This window comes from Saccostrea cucullata, unplaced genomic scaffold (genome assembly GCF_032062105.1).
Source record: "Saccostrea cucullata isolate Sc308-1 unplaced genomic scaffold, CSIRO_AGI_Scuc_v1 ctg208, whole genome shotgun sequence".
Lineage (NCBI taxonomy): Eukaryota > Metazoa > Mollusca > Bivalvia > Ostreida > Ostreidae > Saccostrea > Saccostrea cuccullata.
The window spans coordinates 321186-347539 of NW_026930701.1; the positions used below are offsets into that span (position 1 = coordinate 321186).

At 30.9% G+C, this 26354-nt stretch overlaps 1 protein-coding gene across 1 annotated transcript; it reads right to left on the reverse strand.

Moving 5' to 3' along the window:
* Positions 1-9801: 9801 nt before the first annotated feature.
* LOC134229700 (multiple epidermal growth factor-like domains protein 10) lies at positions 9802-15396 on the reverse strand. Its single transcript, XM_062711468.1, has 4 exons — positions 15041-15396; positions 11476-11541; positions 10289-10380; positions 9802-9929 (listed from the first exon to the last, which is right to left on the reverse strand). Exons 1-4 carry the CDS (start codon positions 15118-15120, stop codon positions 9805-9807), a joined length of 363 nt encoding a protein of 120 aa, XP_062567452.1. The 5' UTR covers positions 15121-15396; the 3' UTR covers positions 9802-9804.
* Between the last annotated feature and the right edge of the window lie 10958 nt (positions 15397-26354).

Genomic DNA, 26354 nt, shown 5'->3' on the forward strand with positions numbered 1-26354 from the left:
AATGTCTCTGGGAACGAGAATATACCAGAATCTACCCAGTAATGTAGAATAGTTTTTTTTCTTTTTCTATATATATAAATATGATGAAGACAATTAACATTTGAAATGCAATTATTTACGAAAATACAAAAAATTGATACACTATAGATAGATTACACATTTAGCAATATTCCATAGAATGTTTGTGAAAACATTTGGAAGGAACTCTGTCTTGCATTGGTAATAAAATCTTTATCTTAATTGAAACAATACATCCTTTTTCAATTCCAATATTGAACTTTTTTTTATCATATACTCATAAAATATGCTGCTTAAATAATTTAAAACTCAAATGCATGAAATAAATAAGGCAGGGTCAGTTCCAGGAATTCCGGTGGTAATTATTTCGGGATGATTTCAGTTGGATGGGGGTAGGCGTTTAATAGGTAAATGACATACTTATACATGTACGAGTATAGCTAATATGAGCTTAACCCTCCCCCCCCCCCACCCCCCACCTCACACACACAACTAAATACACAACCCAGTTAGACTATAATATTGGGAAATTATTCTTTAATTTTATTTTTTAAATATTAATTTTAAACCCACAATGTTGTTTTCCTAAGCAATCAGCGATCAATTATTGGGAAACACATGCCCGGAACTATAGAAACTTGACTGACCACTATCAACGAGTGAAATGGCACCGAAGCGTAACCTCTATAATGTAATAATATAATTCCGGGCATTTTGGTTATGATAAAAACAATTTCAAACCGAATTTCGTTAAATTGTGAAATTGATTTCTCGATCTATCCATTTATTTTAATCAAATATTGTAGTAAATAAATCGCGCGTGATAAGAAATAGTTTTATGTGTTGTTTTAATAAATCGCGCTGTTTAATTTATAGAAAAGATTTATTCAATTGGAAATCAGACTTATATGTTAATGTCACAGACACTTGTTTCGGAAATTAATTTTTAAACCATAGTATAATATATATACTATATGGGTTAAAAATTAATTTCCAGAACAAGATTAGTGCCTGTGGTTCGTCTCCAGTTATGCGTCTGCTACATATACGTAATATCCTCTGATTGGCCGAATTCTGAAATGACAAATTTTTGCAAAGTGGTACATATAGCTAGGTCTGTTGTTTAGTTATGATGTCATTTTTTTTTTATTTCAACACTTACCCCCTACCCACCCCCACCCTTTATACTTTCTTTTGTGTACGAAATTCTAATATGCAAGCTTTTTTTTTTTTTTTTTTTTTTTATTATTATTTAACTTATTTTACTGAATAAAACATTTCAAAAAAGTTTTAAATCATTACTTTATGGATAAAAAAAAGTCTTCGCAGAATTGGTACATGTATGGCAAAACTGCTTTGAAGGCCTTTCGCTTGAAGCAATGCTGTATGGAAATCTTGCCAATTTTATATTCCACTTTCATTTTTTTCTGACTTTTGTTGTAATTCTCCTTCCGGTCTGAAAAGAACTCATATAATGTGTCATTACTGGCAGATTTTAATATGTAACTGTATTGATCTGTAATTGCCCATAGATTTATTAATAAAATGTAGCGGCGGTAATGATCACCCGAAATTTCGAAGAAAGTTTTACACCGGTAAGAGTTAGGTTTTGGTAAATCAAAAGCCTCAACCCCCCCCCCCCCCCCCCCCCCATATATCTGTAGCCAAAATAAGAATCTTGCAAGCATAATATTCATGTTTTGTGCAGTGTATTTGTTTTATTTTATAGCATGTAAAAATAAAACCCGAAATAATTAATTCATAAAGAATTATTTTTACCAAAAAACAAAAAACAAAACAAAACAAAAACAAAAACAAAACAAAAATGGATATAAATTGATTTCAATGCACTCTCTCTCCCTCTCTTATAAGTTTTAAAACCTGGCTATCTATCAAATAAAGAGAAAAATATTTTAAATATGCTGAAATTACTGAATGATCAGTGCAATGTGAACTATTAAAATCTTGCTATTTTATTTTTTTTTTTTTTTTTTTTTTGATTTATTTAATTAGATAGTTTTATTATTTGTTGTTGTTGTTGTTGTTGTTGTCATATCGTATGTATTATTAAAGTTAAATTAAAAAAAAAACAAAACATGAAGATTAGTTCAAATTTATAGAGGATTGAAAAGGAATTTTTATTTAATAATGATGAGGATTAAAACGTGCTTAAGCTGCTGTTAATTAATATATTTTTTTTCATATTAAATCCTTAGCAAAGCCATGCGAGACGATTGTTAAGAAATTAAACCTGATCGAATGAGGAAAAAAACGTACACTTGAATCGAAATTCCCTCTCTGGTACCTCTCATGTACCTCGAGTTATCTCTCTTATTTTTAGTCATAGAAAATCTATCACATTCTTCTTGTGTATTCTTCTCAAATTGTGAAGCCTTCAGAAAAATTATACTTTAAAAATTAATTTCTTTTTTGAGAAGAAGTTAACAGAGCTTCATTTTTATACCAAATATATGTACATCGCATAAAAACAAAATGTACAAAAGTTAGCCTGCACCGGTGATTCAATGTTTACATGTTGTGATAGTGGAGCGGATCAAAATCCTTTTGCGATATTATATTTATTTCCGTGTCTAGTACAATACATGTACGTAATCTCAAACTGGTCCACATATATCAAAATACGAATTCATTCGTCCATGTATTCAACAAGCCAGTTAATCCATTGTCTGAAGTTTTTGACAAAAAATTAATGAATATATTAACTGTGGAATAAAATTCTGTCATTTTTTTTTCATTAAAACTATTGGACAAAAGGATTTGGACACAGATTAAATATGTGAATGAAATTCTTTTATTATTATCAATATTCAGACCTACAACAAAAGTTAGTGTCAAAAACGTAAACACGTGGTAAAAAAAAAATCTGCGTTGACACTCGCCGTCGATCTGCAACGTCACGTCTTTATGACGTTATTTCTCTGTTTTAGTGAAAATGTCATAAGGACCCTTTTCTCATGGGCGCAATCATATATGAACGTTTATTCAGTTGACGGAGAAAATCTACCAAATATGGAATTTTGGAAGAAGCACTGACTTTTATAGTTGACAAATTAAACCTTGGACAGAATTACAGAAGAAGGATATGGAGCTGACGAAGAGTATTCAATATCAAAGTGCATAAAACAATACAAAATAGGAGCAGAGCATACACGGACCTCCGAAGATTCAGAGGTGGGATCAGGTGCCATGGAGGAGTGAGCATCCCCTGCTGACCGAATAGATACGAAACCATTTCTAATGGTCATAGAAATGATGTTAGGGGCACTAACCAGTGGAGCTGAGGGTAGGTTAGTTGTCTTATTCCTCAAGGACAACTTATATGTGCTATGAATAACCCATAATTTTCACTAAATTAAATGTTAAGCTAAATATTTATATCGTTAACTAGCTTCTGCACATTGTTCTAATGTAAAAGTATGCCATCAACAGTAAAAGTCAACGTCCTCGCAAAAGTCTTACATGAAAATTAGATTGAAGAATATCGAGTGTCTGTAAATAATATACAGCTCACGATTTTCTTTTAACCTCACATGTTTTTTTTTTACACAAATTAAGGTCACATTGTTATAATACAAAATTATAAGACGTGAAAACAAAATATACATTTGTATTTTAAAAATAATTTATACAACTTAATTCTGATCATATTCCATTACTTGAAACATAATCCACACATAATAATTGGTAGGATTTCCATATGCTCTTGGATGATATATTGTGAGAGTTTCCAAATGGATCTTTCATGGTTTTTCTTCAAATGCAACCGTCTTTGTATCCGTTCATTTTAAAGCATGCTTTTGCCTTGCCTTAATACAAGAACAGTTAGTTAATGTAGCTTCTGTATTTTCTGTACATTAATATGACACTTATGCGCAAGATGATAGAAGTATTTCCCATTTGTTAGACTGCTTTCCATGTTTAAAAGATGGCATTTATTTTCTCAGGTTAGCTTCCTGAAATCTAGCATCACGAAAGATGCCTTCGAGCACAAGATTTCACAGTTTCAGACCATAAATGTAAAAGTATTTTCTTTTCAATATTTACAATTTACTTTGTTGAAAGATAAACAATACTTTATTATCCTATACTTTCACATGATTTCGTTATGCAGTTTTGTCATTTTTCGGCGCTGCATTTCGACAAAATCAAGATAAGTACGGAAAATGTGCAACCTACTTAGAAACGTTCTCATCTGAAAGAATTTAGTTTGAACATTTCAACTAAATAGTATCAAAAAAAAAGTTCGATTAATCAATTTGTAAATACCTATGATAGAATCATACACATTTAACATCATACAATTTATAAATAATTCCCTTTTAGAACATAGACGTTTAAAACTTGATATAATGATTTTAGAGAATATGCACCTTTAACATGAATATGTAATAATATAAGGGTTATGTCTCGTGCTGAAACTCAATAATTTTAAGTTTAATTGCAAGAAAAATTTGACTTTAATTTGTGCAAAAAACCAAGTGAGTTTTAAAGGTGCCTTGAGCTGTATGCGTCCACAATTGTGGAATCATCAATGTTCGCGGGGACCAATTGTTAACTGATTTCGTGGGTCATCCTTATCTACGAATTTAAATCCCCATGAACCATTATTTGGTCAACATATCTATTCATTGAATATTCTGCACTATAAAAGTAACCCTCGAAATAACTTCTCCACGAATCAGATAAATTTTAACTTGCTTATAAACATTGAGGCCCCACGAATTAAACTCATTATCAAATATTTAGGATAATTCAGGCTCCAATAAATGTTTTCAAGCAATGAAGTAACTATTACTTATAAACCAAACAAAATTGATCCATACAATTCAATAACGACATTGTAGCAGTGTTATTGAGACTAACTTGTTGACATTGTAGCAGTGTTATCAAAAAATTTTGGTTCAATATCAATATCATTACATCTTAGTTGTGTCCGTGTTTGAAAATTTCTCTGTAAAATTGTGGTAATGTTAAATGTGCATATGACCTATTTAAACAACCTTTGCTAATTATAAAATCATTTAATACTATATCCTCAGGTAACATTGAATTGTACTCCTCCATCTTGCTTTTGTATTACTAAACATCCTTCTAACCCAACCAAGTTTTAATGATTTTATTTGTGCTTCAAAATTAGGAACTTCTAATCCACCCTTATTAATTTTTTGACACGATACTGAACTTTTAACTTTTGGCTTTTCATTATTCCATATGAATTTATTCAGTTCTTTAGACACTTCCTTTATCATTTGTGGGGGAAGTGGAAGTACTTGTGCATGATATACTATTTTAGATATTGCTAAAGTTTTTACTATGAGAATTTTGCCAATAAGTGTTAAGTTCCTCATTTTCCATAAATTCAAAGTTGCTTTTAGTTCATCTAATTTTCTATTTAAGTTTTTTGCAAGGACTTTTTGTTCCCCACTTGAACTAAATCAAATACCAAGGGTAAAAAATTCACCTTTTGACCATTTTACAGGCAAGATTCCTGGTTTGAAATTTTTATTCCTTCCTATTCAAATTGCTTCAGTTTTATTCAAATTAATTTTCAGTCCAGAACAATGCTTAAAATTTTGAATAACATTTAATATTTCAACTCCAGATTTTTCATCACTTAAAAAACATGTAGTGTCATCTGCTAACTGGCTTATCTTAAATTCATTCTCCCCTATTTTTATGCCGAGTATATTTTTATTTGCTCTTATAGCTATTGCAAGCAGTTCAAAACATGAAATAAACAAGTACGCTGGTAAACGGCATTGTAAATTGTAGTAGTGTTATTGAGGCTTCCTTTACGACATTGTAGCAGTGTTATTGATACTTACTTGATGACATTGTAGCAGTGTTATTGATACTTACTTGATGACATTGTAGCAGTGTTATTGATACTTACTTGATGACATTGTAGCAGTGTTATTGAGACTTACTTGATGACATTGTAGCAGTGTTATTGATACTTACTTGATGACATTGTAGCAGTGTTATTGATACTTACTTGATGACATTGTAGCAGTGTTATTGATACTTACTTGATGACATTGTAGCAGTGTTATTGATACTTACTTGATGACATTGTAGCAGTGTTATTGATACTTACTTGATGACATTGTAGCAGTGTTATTGATACTTACTTGATGACATTGTAGCAGTGTTATTGATACTTACTTGATGACATTGTAGCAGTGTTATTGATACTTACTTGATGACATTGTAGCAGTGTTATTGATACTTACTTGATGACATTGTAGCAGTGCTATTGAGACTTATTTGACGACATTGTAGCAGTGTTATTGATACTTACTTGATGACATTGTAGCAGTGTTATTGATACTTACTTGATGACATTGTAGCAGTGTTATTGATACTTACTTGATGACATTGTAGCAGTGTTATTGATACTTACTTGATGACATTGTAGCAGTGTTACTGATACTTACTTGATGACATTGTAGCAGTGTTACTGATACTTACTTGATGACATTGTAGCAGTGTTACTGATACTTACTTGATGACATTGTAGCAGTGCTATTGAGGCTTATTTGTGGAGCTATTGAGACTTACTTGTGGTGACACGTGAAGTAGAACAGTACAGTTATTGATACTTACCGGGGTGATGACAGTGATAGAACAGTGTTATGAAAAAAACACACACATATAAACGTATACTAGATATTTTGTACATTGCATGTAAGTTAGTTTGGTTTATTCTTAATGTTAAGGAAGTATATCAATTCAGAGGTATTTTTCGTCGAAAAAATAAACTTTGTAATTAAGGCCTAGATCAATCTAGATGGTAAACTTTTTTTGAAATTTCGCAATTTGGTGACTTTTTTTTACAATAACTTTCATATAATTGACTGAAAAAGAAATCTCTAGGGCCAAAATACAAAAAATATGGAAAAAAGTGATAATTTTGCGCTATTTCAGCAAATTCCCATGGGGTCTAATAGTAAAATTTGACAATTTTTGATATGGCCCCCTAAGAAATCGGGGTGATAAACATTAGATTTTTTAATCTTAAAATCATAAATATAACAGTAAAAATTTACTAACGAAAAATTATCAAAATCCCTAGGGTAGAAATAATTAGACTCGGCCTCGTTAAATATTCTTTACAATTTTATACGTTTTATGAAAATTAAGTCATTGTCATTATAAATCAACTGGTTAGATATATGAATATTATAACTTAACACAATTCTGATGGTTTTTTTTTTAATTTCAATTTATTCATATTTGTACATTTTAAATTGATTTCTTTATACATTTGCACATCTCATCTCTAATTTACTTTTATCATTTATTCATTTTTTTATTTATATATTTATGTTTTCATTCATTTATTTATTTATTTTGGACTAACAGATAACCTATTTTTCTACCGATTACAATCATGCTAACTGCTGTTCAAACCGGTTAAGAAGTACTATTCCTACAAATAAAATACTTTAAACCACTTCAAATACATAGAAAAAGTTGGGTTCTTCCTTCCTTGATGGTATCTAGTTATTAGGGTCTTCCGTCTTCAGCGGAAGACCCTTCTATTATTCTTCGGTTTCTTTTTCCCCTTTATTATTATTTTTATTCTTTTTTCTTCTTACAAAATTTGTGCAGAGGATTTGTAGCAGTGTTACCGATTTTATCCAAATTTTCATGGTTGATGCATTGATTGAAGTTAATTCCGGCAAGTCCTTTTGAGGAAATTCCTTTTGTCGAGAGTTATCGCCCTTTGAGAAATTTAGAGGACCTTCTTGTCTGTCACGTTACTCAAAAACGGCTCAAGCTAGAAAGCTGAATTTTTCAGGGATGATAGAGGACATGTTGCCATGTTGCACCTGGGTCATGATATTTTCCGGAAGTGCCTAAGAAAAAAAAAACACACATATAGGACACGAATCATGACTGATTTTTTTAAGACATTTTGCATCATATCTTTTAAAGTATAATTTGAACAAAATTTGTGCAGAATTCTTAATATGGTATAAGAAAAAAATGTATATCACATTAGGGGCCAAAAGGGTCTAAAAGTCTTTTATCGATAACTCTTTAACAGTCAATATTTTGTTATAAATTAGTGAAGCAAAAATATTTATCTCGAAAATCTACAACTGATAATTATGATTTTTATGTCATATGTTACATAATTAGGGGCCACAAGGGGCTAAAATGCTAAATCTTTTACAATAATTTCAAAATAATTATTTTAAAAAGAAATCTCTAGGAACAAAAATGTTCAAAAAATCATGGAAAAAATGCAACCTTTAATTTTCGCTAAACGTCCCCATTAAGGAGTTGAAGGGTTGGCCCCTAAATATTTCTTTTGCAAATAACTCGAAAACAAAAAAGAATCCCTGAATAGTTGTTGAACAAAAAGTGTTCAAAATCTTGAGGGCTTTAAGATGAGATCAAGAAAAAGGGACTGGGCATCGAGAGATAAACTTTAATCCATTTTTTAATCAGTCAATATTTTGTTATACATTACTGAAGCAAAAATGTTTATCTCAACAAACTACAAATATATATTATGATTTGAATGTCCTATGGTGTATAATAAAGGGCCATAAGGGGCCAAAATGCTAAATCTGTGACGCTTTATATCTCAAAAGTGGGAAATATTTTATACGTTGAACAAAAGATGAAAATATAGTTCTGAACAATATGCAACCTTTCATTTTTATAAATGTCACCATTAAGGATATATGAATATTCAAATAACTTAAAGAGAATTCTGAATAGTTGTTTTTTTTTTAATTTCAATTAAAAGTGGGCATATTGTACATTTTCGATAACTCTTTAGCAGTCAATATTTTGTTATACATTACTGAAGCAATGATGTTTATCTCAACAATCTAAAACTATTTATTATGTTTTGAACTTTTATCATTTATTCAAAAGTGGGAAATATTTTTTATTTATATATTCAAAATATGTTTTCAATATGCAACCTTTATTTTTTAAATGTCCCCATTAAGGAGTTGAAACAGATATTTCTTTTTCAAATTCGAAAACGAAAGAGAATCTCTGAATAGTTGTTGAACAAAAAGTGTTCAAAATGAGAGCTTTAACTGCTGATTAATATTAGCGGCCATGAGGGGCCAAAAGTCGAATTTTTAAGTCTTAATGTTCAATGTCTGTTTACAGATTATGGAGGCAAAATCGGTCTTCTTCACAATCTTTACCATTATTTTAGAATGAAATTATCAATCAAAATCTTATCTTATCAAGAATCGGACGGAAGACCCACTCGTTGCTCGCAACGAGATCGTATCTAGTTAATATTATATTCTTGTAAAATTGTTCACGAATCGTTAAAGATATGATCCATTGTATGTTTTTAACGTCCCTCTCGAGAATGTTTCACTCATACGGAGATGCCACTCAAGATATATAAAAATATAGGTTATTTTTGGCAAAATCATTTTCCTCAAGATTTTTCGATACAATTCCATAGACCAGATCTCAGGACTGATAAAGTATCAATCGCATGCTCCATTTTTTGTATGGAAATGAAAAGAGGCGAGCATAATTTTTATTTAAGGTTCATAAACCCTCTGCTCGCTTATATAAAATGTTGCTTGAACCTTAATGATTTTCCAAAAAAAAATGTATTCCATAAGTAAAATTCAAACAATTATACATAGGCTGCGAGGCAAAATTGGACAAAAATACACTTCAACTTGGCAAATCTATATTGGAATAATAGACATTTATGTCTTTAAGAGTTATCTCTCTTATGAGAGAATCAATAGACCTTAAAATCTAATTTTATAAAATCTTACTGTTATCACACTGTGGCCCAGAGTACCCCGAGTCACACCTACACGTGTTTGGAGCTACACATGTCCCTACGTTGTTACAGCCCGATCTGTCTGTCTGTCCGAAGCACACAGCTGTAACAAATATAGATTCAAACATTATTAAAATCAATGTTTTCTATTCCTCGCCATAATCAAGATCTATGATTTATGAACTAATTTTTTTTGTTAGATACTCAAAAAAAAAAATAGAGAAATTGATAAATTCCCGACAAAGAGCACACGGGGGATGTGACTGGTCGGCAGGGGATGCTAACTCCTCCATGGCACCTGATCCCACCTCTGATGTTTTGGTTGTCCTTGTTTGCTCTGCTCCTGATTTGTATTGGTTAATGGACTTTTGAGCTTGGTGACTGTACGTTATCTCCTTATAATATAATATATATTGTAATTATTACAACTTTTGGTTGTTGAATCTCTGCTGATGTACTTACGAATACACCTGTTGGCGACATTTTTATATCCAGAACAGCAATAGCTTACTCTTCTATAGGCACACTTGAGCACGTATCGGTAATAACAACAGCTAAAAAATCAAATAGAATTTTATGTGTCTGAACATACTTAACTTGAAAGTAATACATAAGTACAAAAAAATTCAGTCTTAGTTTAATCATAAAACAAACCATCAACTCAATGAGGAATATATTACTATTGGACAATCACATGAATATCATTAAAACCAAATGAACAAAAAATGAACAAATTCTATCAAATTATTTTGTTTTTTGACAAATGTATTGTGTAAAACTATTTTATAAAACATTATTAGTATGAAATAAAGGTCAATTTTCAAAAGTCTGAACTTAGGAAAATGAAGATACTGGCCCCAGGATCATGAAACAGACTTAGACTTACGTCAACATTTCAAACATCTATAAAATATCTAAATATTGTTAAATGGCACTCTTAATTCGCATATGGCAGCAGACTGCTGATACAGAATTGGAAATCATTTTCTTCTTAGACTGTGTAACTTTAAAATAATTTCTGAACCAGTAACATCTTTTTACTTAAGCTTAAAATGCTTCGTGATCCTGAGACCTGGTCTCTGTATATTACAGACGGAGAAATAAGAAAAATTTTCAAGTTTCCAAAAATATATTAGGGACATCAGATAATGTAGTTTTTTTTATCATATTAAGACATGATTTTTTGAAGTCGTTAAATGATGAGACCTGGTCTCTGTATATTACAGATGGAGAAATAAGAGAAATTTTCAAGTTTCCAAAAATATATTAAGGACATCAGATATTGTAGTTTTATTTTATCTTATTAAGACATGATTTTTTGAAGTCGTTAAATGATGTCGGCAGATTATGTCATTCTTTCCTATTTGGCTAAAATTTCCTGTTTACAGTATTAAAAAAAAAGCAAAACGACGTATAACTTGTCACATCTTACGGAAAATGCTTATTTAGGATGTTCATACAGAAAAGCGTCAGAGAATATTTTGAAAAAATTGTGAAGAAAAAAAAACATTTATTGAGACAAGAGATGCAGAAAGTATAAGTATTTTTGTCTTCAATCAATTGTTGCAAAAAAATAGTTTATCATTTTTCAAATCATTTTACACAAATATCAGTCTTCGTTTTCAAAAAATGAGACAAAAAAAACTCACCTGAGCCATGTTCTGTATGCACACACTCTTCGTCTCTGATAAACAGTTTCTGTCCGTTGGCAAACACTGTAGAAAATATAAAACACATCAAAAGAAGCCAAGATTAATATAAACAAACACTGTAGAAAATAAAACACATTAAATGAAGCCAAGATAAATAAAAGCTAACGCTGTAGAAAATATAAAACACAAAACAAATGAAGCCAAGACAGATAAAAACAAATGCTGTAGAAAATATAACACATCAAATGAAGCCAAGATAAATAAAAGCAAACATTGTAGAAAATATAAAACACATATCAAATGAAGCCAAGACAAATAAAAGCTAACACTGTAGAAAATATAAAACACAAAACAAATGAAGCCAAGACAAATGAAAACAAACGCTGTAGAAAATAAAACACATTAAATGAAGCCAAGATAAATAAAAACAAACGCTGTAGAAAATATAAAACACAAAACAAATGAAGCCAACAGTATATAAACAAAAACTGTAGAAAATATAAAACACAAAACAAATGAAGCCAACAGTATATAAACAAAAACTGTAGAAAATAAAACACAATACAAATGAAGCTAAGAAAAATAATAAAACACTGTAGAATATATAAAACACAAAACAAATGAAACGAACATAAATGATAGAAAAAGTTGTAGAAAATAAAACATAAAACAAATTATGCAATTGTGAATAAAAACAAGATCTGTAGAAAAAAAAAACACAAAACCAATTAAGCTAACAGGAAAATAAACAAACACTGTTGAAGATAAAACATTAAACATGTGCAGCTACATGTAACAGGGAAAAAACAAACAGTGTAGAAAATAAAACAAAAAACAAATGAAACCAGCATAACTAAAAACAGGCACTGTAGAAAATACGAATAAAACCCAAAATTGATGAAGTCAACATAAATAAAAACAAACTTTAGAAAATAAAAACACAAAACAAATGAAGCCAGCATCAATAAAAACAAGCAGTAAATCACTGTAGAAAATACAAAAATGAAGCCAACGTAAGTAAAGACTATCACTGTAGAAAGCAAAAAAAAAACACAAAACAGATGAAGCCAGCACGAATAAAAACAAACAATATAGAAAATAAAAACAAAAAACTAATAAAGCCAACGGTAACAAAAGGAAACACTATGAAAAATGAGAAAAAAAACACAAAACAAATTAAGCCAATATAAAAACAAGATTAAAAAAATGCAATGCAGAAAAATAAGTAAACAAATAAAGCCAACATCAGTAAATACAAACACTGTAAAAAATAAATCACAATACAAATGGAGCCCAAAAAATTCATGTAAAAACAAGCACTGCAGAAAGCAAAAAAACAAATGAAACCAAGAAAAATAAAAACAAGACGCGAAATAAATGAAGCCAGCATAAATAAAGACAAACAAAGGAAAAAACACAAAACAAATAAAGACAACGAAAATATAAACAAACATTGAAGAAAATAAAACACGAAACAAATGCAGCCAACATAAATGAAAACAAATACTGTAGAATACAGGAAACAAAAAATTAAAGAAAGCTATTTAAAACATACTTGCATTGAATGAAAATATGTTTGTTTTCATTTTAAATTCTAGTATTTAAAATGACAACAGTAACAATTTATACCGAAGGTTCATAACAAATAGACCTGAATTAATTTTGTATACTAGTATTAGAGGAGTAACAAACAGTAATTAATTGTTATTGTTAATAACCTAGTCGACATATTTTGGAGTTAAAAACGTTTCGTGACCGGTTATGAAAGTGTCTTTTTTGAGACCAAAAGGGTTGTATTCCGTAATACTGAGCACCATTTAACATCGAATAGAAATTAAATTTATGACAACAAATTGTTTTTTAATTGTAATTAAAAAATAGTAAATGTTTACGAAAACAGAAGTCTTTCTTGAAATGACAAATCATTTATCATGTTTTACTTAGTATACGTTTTCTCTTCGAAGTAAACTAGTTTCTGTCACGATCATTTTTTATCACGACGGCGAAAAAATTGAGAAAGACCCTAAATTGATGAGAAAAAAAATTCTGAAAACAGAGTGATTAATCAATTAATAATTAAGTAATTTCTTCTTCGATCATTGAGACAATAAACACACATCGTTATTATTCCATAAGTGGATGGCACTTCAGATGAAGTTCGTTAATAAATGTCATGTGGCGATACACCTAGCTCTCGTTTTCCTCTTTGGCCTTCACACTTCCTTATTAGAACAGGAAATGAGCAACTCATTCTCACCAGTAGAGCACTGAAGAGTTAGGTATTTAACTGAAATCATTAGAATGACTTTGAGGAGACCGTCGTTTTAACACTACAGAGATGATCAGACTATAAACACGTGTGATTTTTCAGGGGGAAAACGAAGATAGTGGATGTCTTCTAGTCTTTAAACCATAATTACAGATTTTCTATATCATAATCGTACAAAAGTCATACTTGCAGTGATTTCTTGTGAAATTTCAAGTTCAGTTACATGTATGTCCCTCTAATTCATTTTGTCATTACGATTATATTAGCAAAAAACTAAAAAAATTGCTACGACTTTTCCTTTCCTTTAAAGGAAACATGTTAACATGTTACATGTTTATGATTATTCATGAGGCAGTTCAAAAAGAAATATTCCTATCCAAAAAATTGTTTATGCCTTGAATGACATATTATGATAAAAACATGTATATTTTCCTGACCACGGAAATTCATGTTAATTTTCCTAAAAGGAAATTTATGCTTGAGACGATACTTAAACATAAACGGCATTAATTTTTTAGCTATATTTTTTTCAAAATCATATATGAAAGAATCTTTGAAGACAATTGAAAAAAATCTCCTCTCTCGGACACATCTAACGTAAGATACTGTCATTTATTCCTCTATCTAACAAATGGGGATATGCAACAACAAGCGGGGCATGTCAAGTCCTAAGATCAAGTATTTTACTTCTCTTTATCTCCGACAATCATAATGATAATGGAGATTTTATTAGATTTTCACGTGTTACATGTTTATGATAATTCATGAGGCAATTCAAATGTGAATTCCCATCCAAAATCGTGTATGCCTTGAATGACATAATATGATATAAACATGTATATTTTCCTATCAACGCAAATTCATGTAAATTTTCCTCAATGGAAATTTATGCTTGTGTCAACACTTAGACATAAAAGGCAATAAATTTTTAGTCATCATTTTTTTAGATTCATTTATAAAAGAATCTTTGAAGACAATTGACAAAAATATATACCCTCTCTTAGATACATCTAACGTACGATACTGTCATTTATTCCTCTATCTAACAAATGGGGACATGCAAAAACAAGCGGAGCATGACAAGTCCTAAGTTTCAGGTTTTACTGCATGATCCAAACTAATTTTCTCACATCACAGAAAAGGTAAAGAACAGAAAGAAATTTCAAAAGGAGACTTTATCCCATGCCTTTCTTAAACGGAAAGACTTAAACATATGTTACTGTCCTAGTTTTGAACGTTTCACAGACATATGATATAAAAATAAGAAGAAAAGATTTTGAAACAAAAACTTACTTTGGACCAGTTTGTGCTGCTATTCCAACGATACATGCCGCAAAAAACGCCGTGGCAACTAACAGTCTGGATACCTCCATCTCGTCAAAAATTGACTATGTTTGGAAAACGATAGGAGGAAGTTGTTTGTTTTCTATAAAGTTAAAATTTCCTATCCAATGATACATTCCCGGCGTGTTGTCAGTGATGTCACGAGAAATGGTCAAACACTTATTTTTAAAACATTCGTTTTACGTAATCTAAAGAGATTGGGGGAATATCCTAGATTTCAGGAGGTTGTATATGGGCGAGGGGTACTCACCTGATCTCTAAATTCTAAATATGTCTTCAAACATGTTTAGAAAGTTAACCTACAGGCTACAAATAAGAATAGAAAAATAGGCATTTGGCACAAACGACATTCGTCAATATAATACTAAAATTAAAACTCAGAAATTGTAAAAACAAAACCATCAAAAACTCTGCAACAAACAAACTGCAATTGATAATTGTTCTTGTATTTTATTGTTGTTAACATTAAGCCGCCTGAGAACTGATTATAAAACACTTGATGTGATGAAGTGAGAAGATAAGTGGGCCTGGATTGTAATGGTCATTAAATACTGGAGTGTTTCTCCTTATTGACGTATCGTACTACGGCATGAAGAGAGATATATGAATTGACGATGGAATTTCCCGATCATGACTTGAAGCACACATCGGATTTGACCGGTCAGCAGGGGTTGCTTAATCCTCCATTGTACCTGACCCCTCCTTTGGGGGGTTAATGTTTTGATCTGCTCCTATTTTGTTTTTGTTTAATTTCTGGGGGGGACAATTGATCTTGAACATTGTTCGTTTTCTCCATATGTTTTATGTATGTTTTCAAATCTACAACATACCGGTATCTCTGAGAAGTACATATACATGCATGTGATTATACTATTAATATAAATAAAAGAGGAAAATTCCAAAACGGATATTGATTAGAATATGATTGAAATAAAACACAAATTAAACGATGACTCATGAATATTCTAGAGGTAAAATCAATGACTTTTAGGAAGAATAATTTTTAAACGGAAATTCATTTCTTTATCATTGAATTCTGTTGATCGAGGATAATATAAGGCGATATGTGAATTCTAACCTCTGAAGTACTGTACTAATGAATATTCAAGAAGTGGTAAACATTAAACATGGATTCCGAAAACTAAAAAAATACTTTATGAAAAGTTCAATGTCATATTTTTTTTCCAAAATTCAGTAACATTTAATATAATATTTTTTTACTATCTATACAACCATGCTTTCCAATGAAGAAAATTTTGCTATGGTTTCATTTAACATATCGGTGACATTTTATCAATAAGCAATAATTACTATTTTTTATTATTAACATTATTTATACACTAAATTGACGACGGATTTTTCCGTTATTTCCTGATCATGACAAGGAGCACACGGCAGGTGTGACTGGTCGGCAGGGGATGCTCACTCCTCCATGGCACCTGATCCCACCTCTGATGTTTCGTGTTTGCTCTGCTCTTATTTTGTATTGTTTTATGGACTTTGAGATTGAATACTGTTCGTTAACTCCATATCCTTCTCCTTACTACGATTCATTTTTCTTTTGATATACGTCTGTTAACAGGAAAGAAGGGTTAAATAGTATCTTGAACTTGTGTTTCATACTTAGATGTTTACCTGACTACAGACAAAATGGCCAGCATGAAACATACTGAATGAAGAACGAAAAGACACTTGTCAACTTTTTTTCTTCTTTATTGTAGAGACATTCCATTACATCTACAAATGGAACTTGTGTATTCCAAATAATTACAACCACAGGAAAATTCTCTCTGAGCACGTTTTAAGACAGGCTGTTGACAAATAATTGATGTCACAGGGATTTCAACAACTTTCAATAAAGCCAGCATTTGGAAAATTCTCCAATCGTTAATAAAACCTTGTTTTGGTAATCAAACCTTTTATTGGTGTTATCTTTTTTCTGACTTGTGTTTGTCATACAGTGTATTTTCTTGCATTAGTTTACTTCCACTGTTAGACCATCGATGTTATATGAAACATATGGAGATAACAACAAGTATTCAAGATCAAAAGACCATGAAACAATACAAAACAGGAGCAGAGCAAACACACGCTTTCAAAACATCAGAGGTGGGATCAGGTGCTATGGAGGAGTGAGCATCCTCTGCCGACTGGTCACACGCGCCATATATGAAATATAACAATAAATTATTCCGTTAACTTGATCAATACATTTGGCTTACAGCTGGTAAGACAGTTTTTTCATGAGATGTGTACTTCACCAAAAGCAAAGAGCCAACCTGTTTAATTCCCAGGGTTTGTGTTTTATGTCCTGCTTTGTCAGTAGGTTTCTTTTTTATATAGATCACTGTTATTTTTAACTTTATCATGTGATACTAGTAGTTTAAAATGATGTGAAAAAAATACAATATGAATCCAAAACAACGATACATTTCATTCTAAAATATTATTAGATATGTACGAGTATGTCATATTTCTTTTTCCTTCAAATTTATACTGTATACAGGGAAATTTTTTAACCCGTATTATTTCCGCCCCTTTCGCCCTAGCCTTGGTTGGGCAAGTTTTTAACGGGACGAATTCAAATAATATAGTATAATATCTTAAACAAAACTGTGATCGGGCAAATATAAGACGGGTCAAAATTGTTTGCAAGTGTGAAAGAGCGAAAATAAAGCCGGGCAAAAATAACACTCTATACAGTACTTTTTTAGTATTTATTCTATAAACAATGTATAAACAGTTTTAAATAGGTAAGAGACAAGAAAATGTCATTATCTGTTTTCAAATCCGGAAGTAAAATGACGTTAAAATTTAGAGATAGATCTTGAGATGAGATTTAATGTTTATAAACATTTTTACAGTTTTAGGTCCTTCATTTTGCGTCATGGTTTCCTGAAAGGAAATATAATACTCAACTGTACTCTAGAATGTGTTAAAAACACTTCCATCAGGTTTAGCAGAAATTGATAGTAAAGTATATATATATTTAAAGTCACAGGCCAAAACTAAAACTTCGGTTGTAGAAAGTGTGCATAAAAATAGTGTCTACTGTCTGTCGATTTCTATTTTATATTACAACGTCATTTTATTTCCCGGTTTGAAAACAAATTTTGGCGTTTTGTCGCCTATCTAATTTAAGCTGTTTATACTACCAGATTAAATGCTGAAGAGGTATAACACATGTTTTACGCATTCTGTTTTTCAAAGTTGAATTATAAATAGATTTTAAAAATTAAGGAGACCAGCTGATTTTTCTTAATGAAATTCAAATTACAATATATATGGCAAAATGAATGGGAAACTTCAGTTAAAACTTGTCATAGTTTTGCTAAAGGTCATTTGCTTTATTAACTATGAAATTATGATACATATAAAGACATTATAGTGCCTGCAATAATCTGTTATAATTATTATGAATTATGTCATTATATCTATTCATAACATTCTATTCTAAAGTGAATTACGTACACTTATAATGGTAATTACATTTAAGATAAACATACAATTATCAAATATTATTTACGATATCATTATTAATATATTCTATTATAGTCTATTCTAACGTGAATTACATGAACGTAATGACTATTACATCATAAATACTTTAAAACACTTCATCATTTAATCATTTCCTTGTGCAATAACATTTCATTATTTTGTATCAAAATTTAACAAACATTGCAGTTTTGTAATAGTTGTCTAAATATTTTTTCAATATGTTTCAGAAGTATAAGATTTTATTTAGTGGTTATCTACCTTTTCTTTGGATTCAAGTGAAGTTACATGAATATTTCTGTGATTAATTTCAAAGTGGCAACTTTGTAATTTCGGATCAATTCTAGAGGACCATCACCAACAGTTAAAAAACATCAGGCAATAAGAGCAAAGAGGGAAGTAAGGCTTTAAGTTAAATAATTTATTTCTTTATGACTTCACATGTATTCATTGAAGATTGCATAAAAAAAAAAAAAGCACATCTTACAGATTAAAGTCATGTAGATTATTTTTTATTTTTTTTTAATAATTTTTAAAAATTTGGCTTAATTAGGAATTGACTTAGGTCTGTCTGTAGTTTACAATGTAATCTGATTTGTATCTAGGCTTATTAGTTTAAAAGTATTTATAGAGATGTATTTGACTGTATGAAACTATCATCATCATCATCATCATCATCATCATCATCATCTTATTGATAATTCATTAATTAGTAGGAAAATTTAAGTTTGAAGAGAGAAAAATCACAACTATGAATTGAAGATTAGATATTGTGGGATCTGTTATGCTGTAAGGTAAGACAAGGTATATTTTACTTTATATGCTACACAATGCTCAGAAAACAACGTCAAAGTCGCGGTATTGAAAACACGGAAGTAATTTTTGTTGACTGCATTTTGTAAACAAGAAATAAAATTGAATTTCAAAGTGTAACAAAAATTTGAAGCTTGATGCGGACATTTTTTTAATAGGTATATGATATGATTACAATTTAGTACGTAAATTTATTCATAATTTTGTTTAAATATTTAACTTGATGCTGATATACGGGACATTGGACATGCACAAATTGCTAGCTCTGGAACAGCGATTAAAACGATATCTATGCATTACGAAATTGAAGATGCTGTTTTTTTTTTTTGTTTTCTGGGCAATTTACAAATACTTTAATTTGAATTCATGTTAAGAAGTCTCAATATCAAAGGTATATTCCATGTACTAGACTAGTATATTTTTGTCAGAGAGAGAGAGAGAGAGAGAGAGAGAGAGAGAGAAGAGCGAGCGAGAGGTCTATGCACATATAGTAATTACCGTTTTTATAAGAGCTACTTTTTCCCTGAAAATATATGTTTTACCATAATGTAATAATGTAAAACATACAGAATGTATTTATTCATTTTAATTTTAATCCATAGTTAATTACACTGATGTACCCCGATAGCCAGCCTTCGATGAACTGTCGATTTTAAATTTTTTTAAAGGGGGGGGGGGGTAAGAATACAAGCCAAACAAAAATCTCCGGATAAAAAGACCGGTAAATGTTAAGCTAAGAAACATAATCCCTCTTTTATTAGATAAAGATACTGGTAACATGGGAGATCCAAACCTACATCAACAGTAAATAACTTACTTTTAGTTTTAATAACTTACCTTTTACTAAATTAACAGTAATAGAGAATGATAAAGGGAAAAAAATACGTATGATAGGGATGTCACAATTTTGTTAAATTAAATTTTGTTTCAAATACTTATCTAAAATGATCAAATAAATACATTCAAAGGAATTGTATGGTAGAAATTATTTTTGTTTCAAATTTCTGAAATTGTTCCGATGAAATGATTGAATGAAAATCAACTTGAGCCTATTTTGCAATATGTTAAGAAATTAAATACAGCTACTGTAGACTTTTCCCAAAAGCATTATACCCAATGTTGAAGAAATGAACAATATTACATCGACAATGATAATATGAATGAGGAACCAAAAGGAAAAATAAAACTATAGATTAAGCAAAAAGACGTACGAATTTCCGGATATCATATATATGGCTACATCTCTTGAGAATACATTCACCGAAAGAGCAAAAAGTATGTAACAAATTATAATTTCCAAAAGTTATGAACATTTTTAAAATCTTTAAAAACTTTAATGAGCGTGAAATATTATTATATAACTGACTGTTAAATTCTTGATATGAAATAAATAAACCACATTTTGCGTTGAAATCTTCAACTCTGATACATGTATCAAAATACCCCGCAAATCTTGACATTAATTTCTTAAAGTTCCGTTGAAATCGAGATAAGACTTTATATCGTAATCCTCACATGACCCTACGGAAAGTAATTAATAAAGAAACACAATTTTTTCTTCTTTTAAAGAAAATATTGATCATTACAATCGCAGCAAGTAGCAACGGGGGTAGGGGGTGGAGTTTACATTGAAAGTCCCTCCCCCCCACACCACCACCACCATACACACACATACACACTCTTTGTTGTAGTATAGTCAAATTCGTGCACTATAGGGCTAAAGAATAAGGCAGTGTTTTATGTTTGATTAAGAAAATTTGATACTAAAAGAAGTTTGAACCTACCCACCCCCCTTTCTGCCCAACGGCGAAATTGGATTCGAGTTTCGACACCCCCCCCTTTTTTTAAGGTAAATTTATTTATTTTTTCTGGCTGAACCATCCCCCAAATTTTTCAAAGGAGTTAGTGTGGGGACAGGCGAAGGTACGAGTCAAATGTTTTTATTTTGGGATATGTTTGTTATGTTCTGAATGTAACAACTAGGAAAAAATGGTCTGCCTAAGTCAATATTTCAGCGAAAGAGAGTCAGATTAGAGCGGTATAATATTTACCTAATTAACAGCATCGCCTCAGACAAAAAGCATTAAGGTATGTTGTACATAATAGTTCATCATTGGATAAGACAATCGCATCGAAATTTTGAAAAGCTTATATCAAGTTAATTAGCCATTCACGGAGGAAAATGAATACTAAGTAGATGACCGTTCGTGGCCGTGAAAAATTGTTTCGCTTGTCAAGGAAAATTTGGTGATTGAAAGTGCCTACATGTACAACTGAAAAAAAAATATAGCTCCCCCAACTGAAATGGCTTCCTAAGGGCCAGCCGTTCTTGCGTAAAAATACAGTGGACCTTCAGATATCCGGAAGCCAGATATCCGGATGTATCCGAACGATTTTTCATCGGGACGAAAGTTTTATTAACTGGTAATTCCGGTATCCGGACGCTTCACATACCCGGGCAAATTGACTTGGAATCAAAGCATCCGGATAAATGAGGCTCCACTAAGTATACATTCAGTTTCAGTTTCAAATAGATTTCGTCAAAATTTTAATATGGAAATGTAATTTCGCACAGAAAAGTCAAGACCGTTTAGTGTAAATATAATAAAAAGAGACAAGAACAGCACAATTGCCATCTTTTTTATTAAATTATACAATATTATACATAGATATTTTTTTGAGATCATAGAAGCGGCCCTTGTAAGAAATATACAAATGTTGTGTTTATGTGAAACAGGGTACAGGTGCCACAAAATATATTTTAAAAAAAGGTAAATGAGCAGAAATATTTGTAACCGATTTTTATTGTGATTTAATTTTAAAAAAAAATAAGTTAAAAGACGGTTTAAATTTGAGGCATAAATTCAAAGAAAGTTTCAATTTTAGGTATACGGTATATAAATAATTCATTTGTCCTTTATTTGCCAATTTACTACCACGTTTCTCTACTCCATAACTAAGACAGGCGACGAAAATGAATTGTATACACAGTGGAAACCTAGAGCTTTAAACATTTTAATTTTTAAATAAAATGTTCAAAAACGTAAAAAAAAAATTAAAATCCGCTTGCATGGAAGAAGGGAACTTATATATATTTTTTCATGAATGTTTATAAAGCAATAAACGTTTTTAAAAACAAGTTTACATATCCAAGCGTATCTGCATTTATTTCTCAATTGAATTTTTAGTGATACAGAAAATTCATGGTGTTTTTTTTTTTTATTATAGTAACAGAAGAAAGTTACTTGCGTGTGTGATTGTGAGTGAATGCTGTCTCACAAGTTTTTTTTATTATCGGGATCGATGTTCTTTTTGCGAGGGGTGCCCCTATTTGCTCGTGGTGTCCTTCTGCATGGGATTATATATCTATGTATATATTTCTTTTAATCTTTAAGTGTTACAAATTCTTTATATATTTTATAAATTGAATTAGATTATTTGATATAAAAAGAATGATTTTTATGGATTTAAACAAATATTATTTCCCTACTGATTATGTTATAAACCGTTCCTACATTCTGTCTGGACCCCCCTCCCCCTCCCTTTTACGAATTACTAGATCTGCTCTAAAATTAGCATGGAAATAGTAATAACATACGAAATCCCTCAGGAATAGTTAAATACTAGTCGATTGGAGGAAAAAAATAAATACTTCCTCATATTTTAAATGCTCAAAACGATTGAGGTTATTTAAATAACACGTGATTTTAAGATTTTTTGAAAATTGAATAAGACGCAGGCGACGTCATTACGTTTTCAGTGAGTAATGTCAAAGTTATTTTTGAAGCGCCTCACTAAAATGCTCATAAAATATCGAAAAAGTGAGATATTTTCAAAATTTATGTATATTTGCATTCAGAAAGAGTCCGGCTATCAAAATTTACCAGAAAGTCAATATGTGAAAATTTGACCTTAAGGGCCCTTTTCTCGTGACGGCAGTCATTTATTAATTTCTTTTTCCCTTTAAAATTCATTGCAGGGCTTAACCTTTTGTAAGTATTGATATCTCCAATTCTTAATTTTAAGTTTTATTTTGTTTTCGAATTTTACTGATTCTGAAGATCTTTTTGATAGTACTAAGCAAGATAATGCCATCAGGCGACTCAAACAATAAAAGACTTACGTTAACATTTCGTGCATTGTCTTGAAATGGTGTAGAAGTCTAAATTTCCGAGAAAAATGCACCAAAGTGTGTGTCAAAAGAAGACCTTTGCTGCCTGCAACCTTTCTCTTTTAGATTCTTGCTTGACGTCATGGCGTCAGGCACAACTAAGGATCAATATTTCCTAGGTGCGAAGCTAAGAGGTCACAGTTAGCCAGCAAAATTTTGTGCATGCTGATTATCATCGGATTTTGTTACCTGCGTTTCAACAACAATAGTAGAAGAAAAATAACCATATTACTGATACAATATCATTTGATGCATTTATTTCCGTTAATTTTTTGCATGCAGCTATTTATTTCATGCGAGTTCCTAAAGGGACATGTCCGCTTGACCTTTTTGCTGCGTTTCTATACTACTGCATTAGTCCATTTGTCTTCTAGGTAAGGGGTGACACAATCATTTCGCGCCAAAAGGTCACATGTAAGTTTTTGCGCCCTTTTCCTGGACTATTCTATTGAATGGAAATGAAAAGTGCATGAATTATATAAAGTGCGCTTTTTCTTTTCTTTCTTTCTTTTTTTTTTTTTTTTTTTTTTTTTGGCGAAATCTTAATCGAGCTTTGGAAAACATTTGGGTGATTTTGTGAAGTGAGAAGTTGCATCATTTAAAGTAATAAAAACGAAACGAACAAAATCTTCTTAAGAGGATGAACTGGCCAAATATACATCTTATCAACCCCCCCCCCCCCTACAGAGGTTTCCTTCTACAAAAACAGAATATAGACTTAGGAAAATGCCTCCTCTTATTTCAGGATTGAGGGAGTTTATTAATTTTTTTCTCTTACAGATACTTATAATGTGGAAACCCCCCTCTCCCATCTCTGGAAAAAACTAGTCTTCCTGAATCCGCGCCTGTCGCCATTCATATATCACCGTTAAGTTTGTTTGGTAATTATGCATAAAGGCCTTTATTTATCCCATGTTTCCACCAATCGTTGATGCTCTGGCATACCCAAAAAACTAGTAAACATATTCCCAGTTTCTTATAGATATCATATTTTTAGCTGTCTTCCTCATAGCCTATGCTGTATGCAGTTGAATCTAATTTGTGTAACCTTTACATACATAGCCAAGACTTTCCAGCATAAATCAATTACATTACTTTATTTCCCTTATTGATTTCATCCTCTGCAACCATTTTTAGACTCGCGGAGTGAGGTGTTCATCTTTACGTCGCGGGTTCGAATCCACAGCGAAACGTGGAGATCGATCCTTCGGATGAGACCGATAGATTCTATAGATATTGATCATGATGGCATTAGTCAGGCAAGCTTTTTGAAAAGCTGTTACTTGTAGCAGATATACTTTTACCCAGTCCACAGCCTGAGTAGTGTGGCGGTAAACCGCGTACCCAATCAATTTGTGTCTAACGTATTATAACTTGATAGAAAAAAATCTCTCTTTCCGTCTGGCATATCCGTAGTTATTTCTAGATTAATAGTTAACTTAACTGATTGAAACAATGATTAACCTGGTTGTAAATTTGGGAGAAAACGAGTGTTTATTAGTAATTTAACTGAAAAGGTTAACAATAAATAGTTTTAGGTTCTCTAGAAGTCATTAATGAACGTGATTTCAAAACATCCTTCTTCAAGCTCTTGGCTTTAACTAGGAAAGTTAGCGAAAACATGAATATTAATATCAATGTCTTATAGAGCCACACAATTAGGCATGATTGATATTTACCTTATTATGTATCAAAGAATAAAAAAGGAAGTTAATTACTTTTACTTGATATTCCATGGAATAATATTTCTTAGGGAGATATGACAAGAAAGATAACTGAATTTATCTCCAGTAATGCATGCTTTGTTTTAATTTATTTGCTGTGTGGAGACACAATCCGATCGCTCTTATTTTTATCTCCATTTTCTGCTAGAATTGTCATGAATTCAGAAAAAAAAAATATGTCCAGATGAGGAGCCAGTGCGTTGGCCTTTAAATGTGAGCTCACATCTGAGGCACAATCGGTAACTTTATCAAATTTTTTCCCCAACACAAAACAATTGAAACCGTGGATTGCAGAGAGGCATGAACCTCAGATTTTATGTCTCTGTAGAACCTACACATGCAATAATTACAGATTAAAGCAGATACAGTGTTCAGGTGATTACGAATAATTACAACTTTTAAATGTAATGTCGATAAATAGTATCCTACGGGGGAACCATTGAGGTTTCTTCTGATATGATCGGCACTGACATCCATTTAATAATCATAATGATATCTTTAATGTTAATATTAAGGAAATAAATAAACACATATAATGCTTGTTCAATGTATAAGAGAGGCATGTCTAAATCTATGACGTCTGTTACCTGGGTATATAATAACTATCCTTTCTACGTGATTTTTACTTTCTTTTGATAGTTGAAGACAGATATTAAATGCCATAAGATGAATAAAAGCAAAATATTTCCGTAACATACATGTTTAATCAACATCATTAATTTTATCAATAGTGTTTTGAAAAGGATTGTAAAGGAAAGTATGACACAATAAAGGAATGTTCAACCTAACCGATTTATTTTTCAAAACAGCACATATTAAATAAAAGTATCAGTGCCATACACAAGCAAATTTAACGAAATGGAAAATATTTGGTCAATACTGCTGTCAAGATGGCAAGTGGCCGTACTTTCAGACTTATAAAAATAAAGTTTAATTTGCGAATTTAAGTATTTTGAAGATTTAATTATTGAAATATATTAGTATCATTAATAATAAATATTAGTTCTGAATATTAAAATATATGAAATCAAGAGGAACAAAACAAAATGATTAGAAC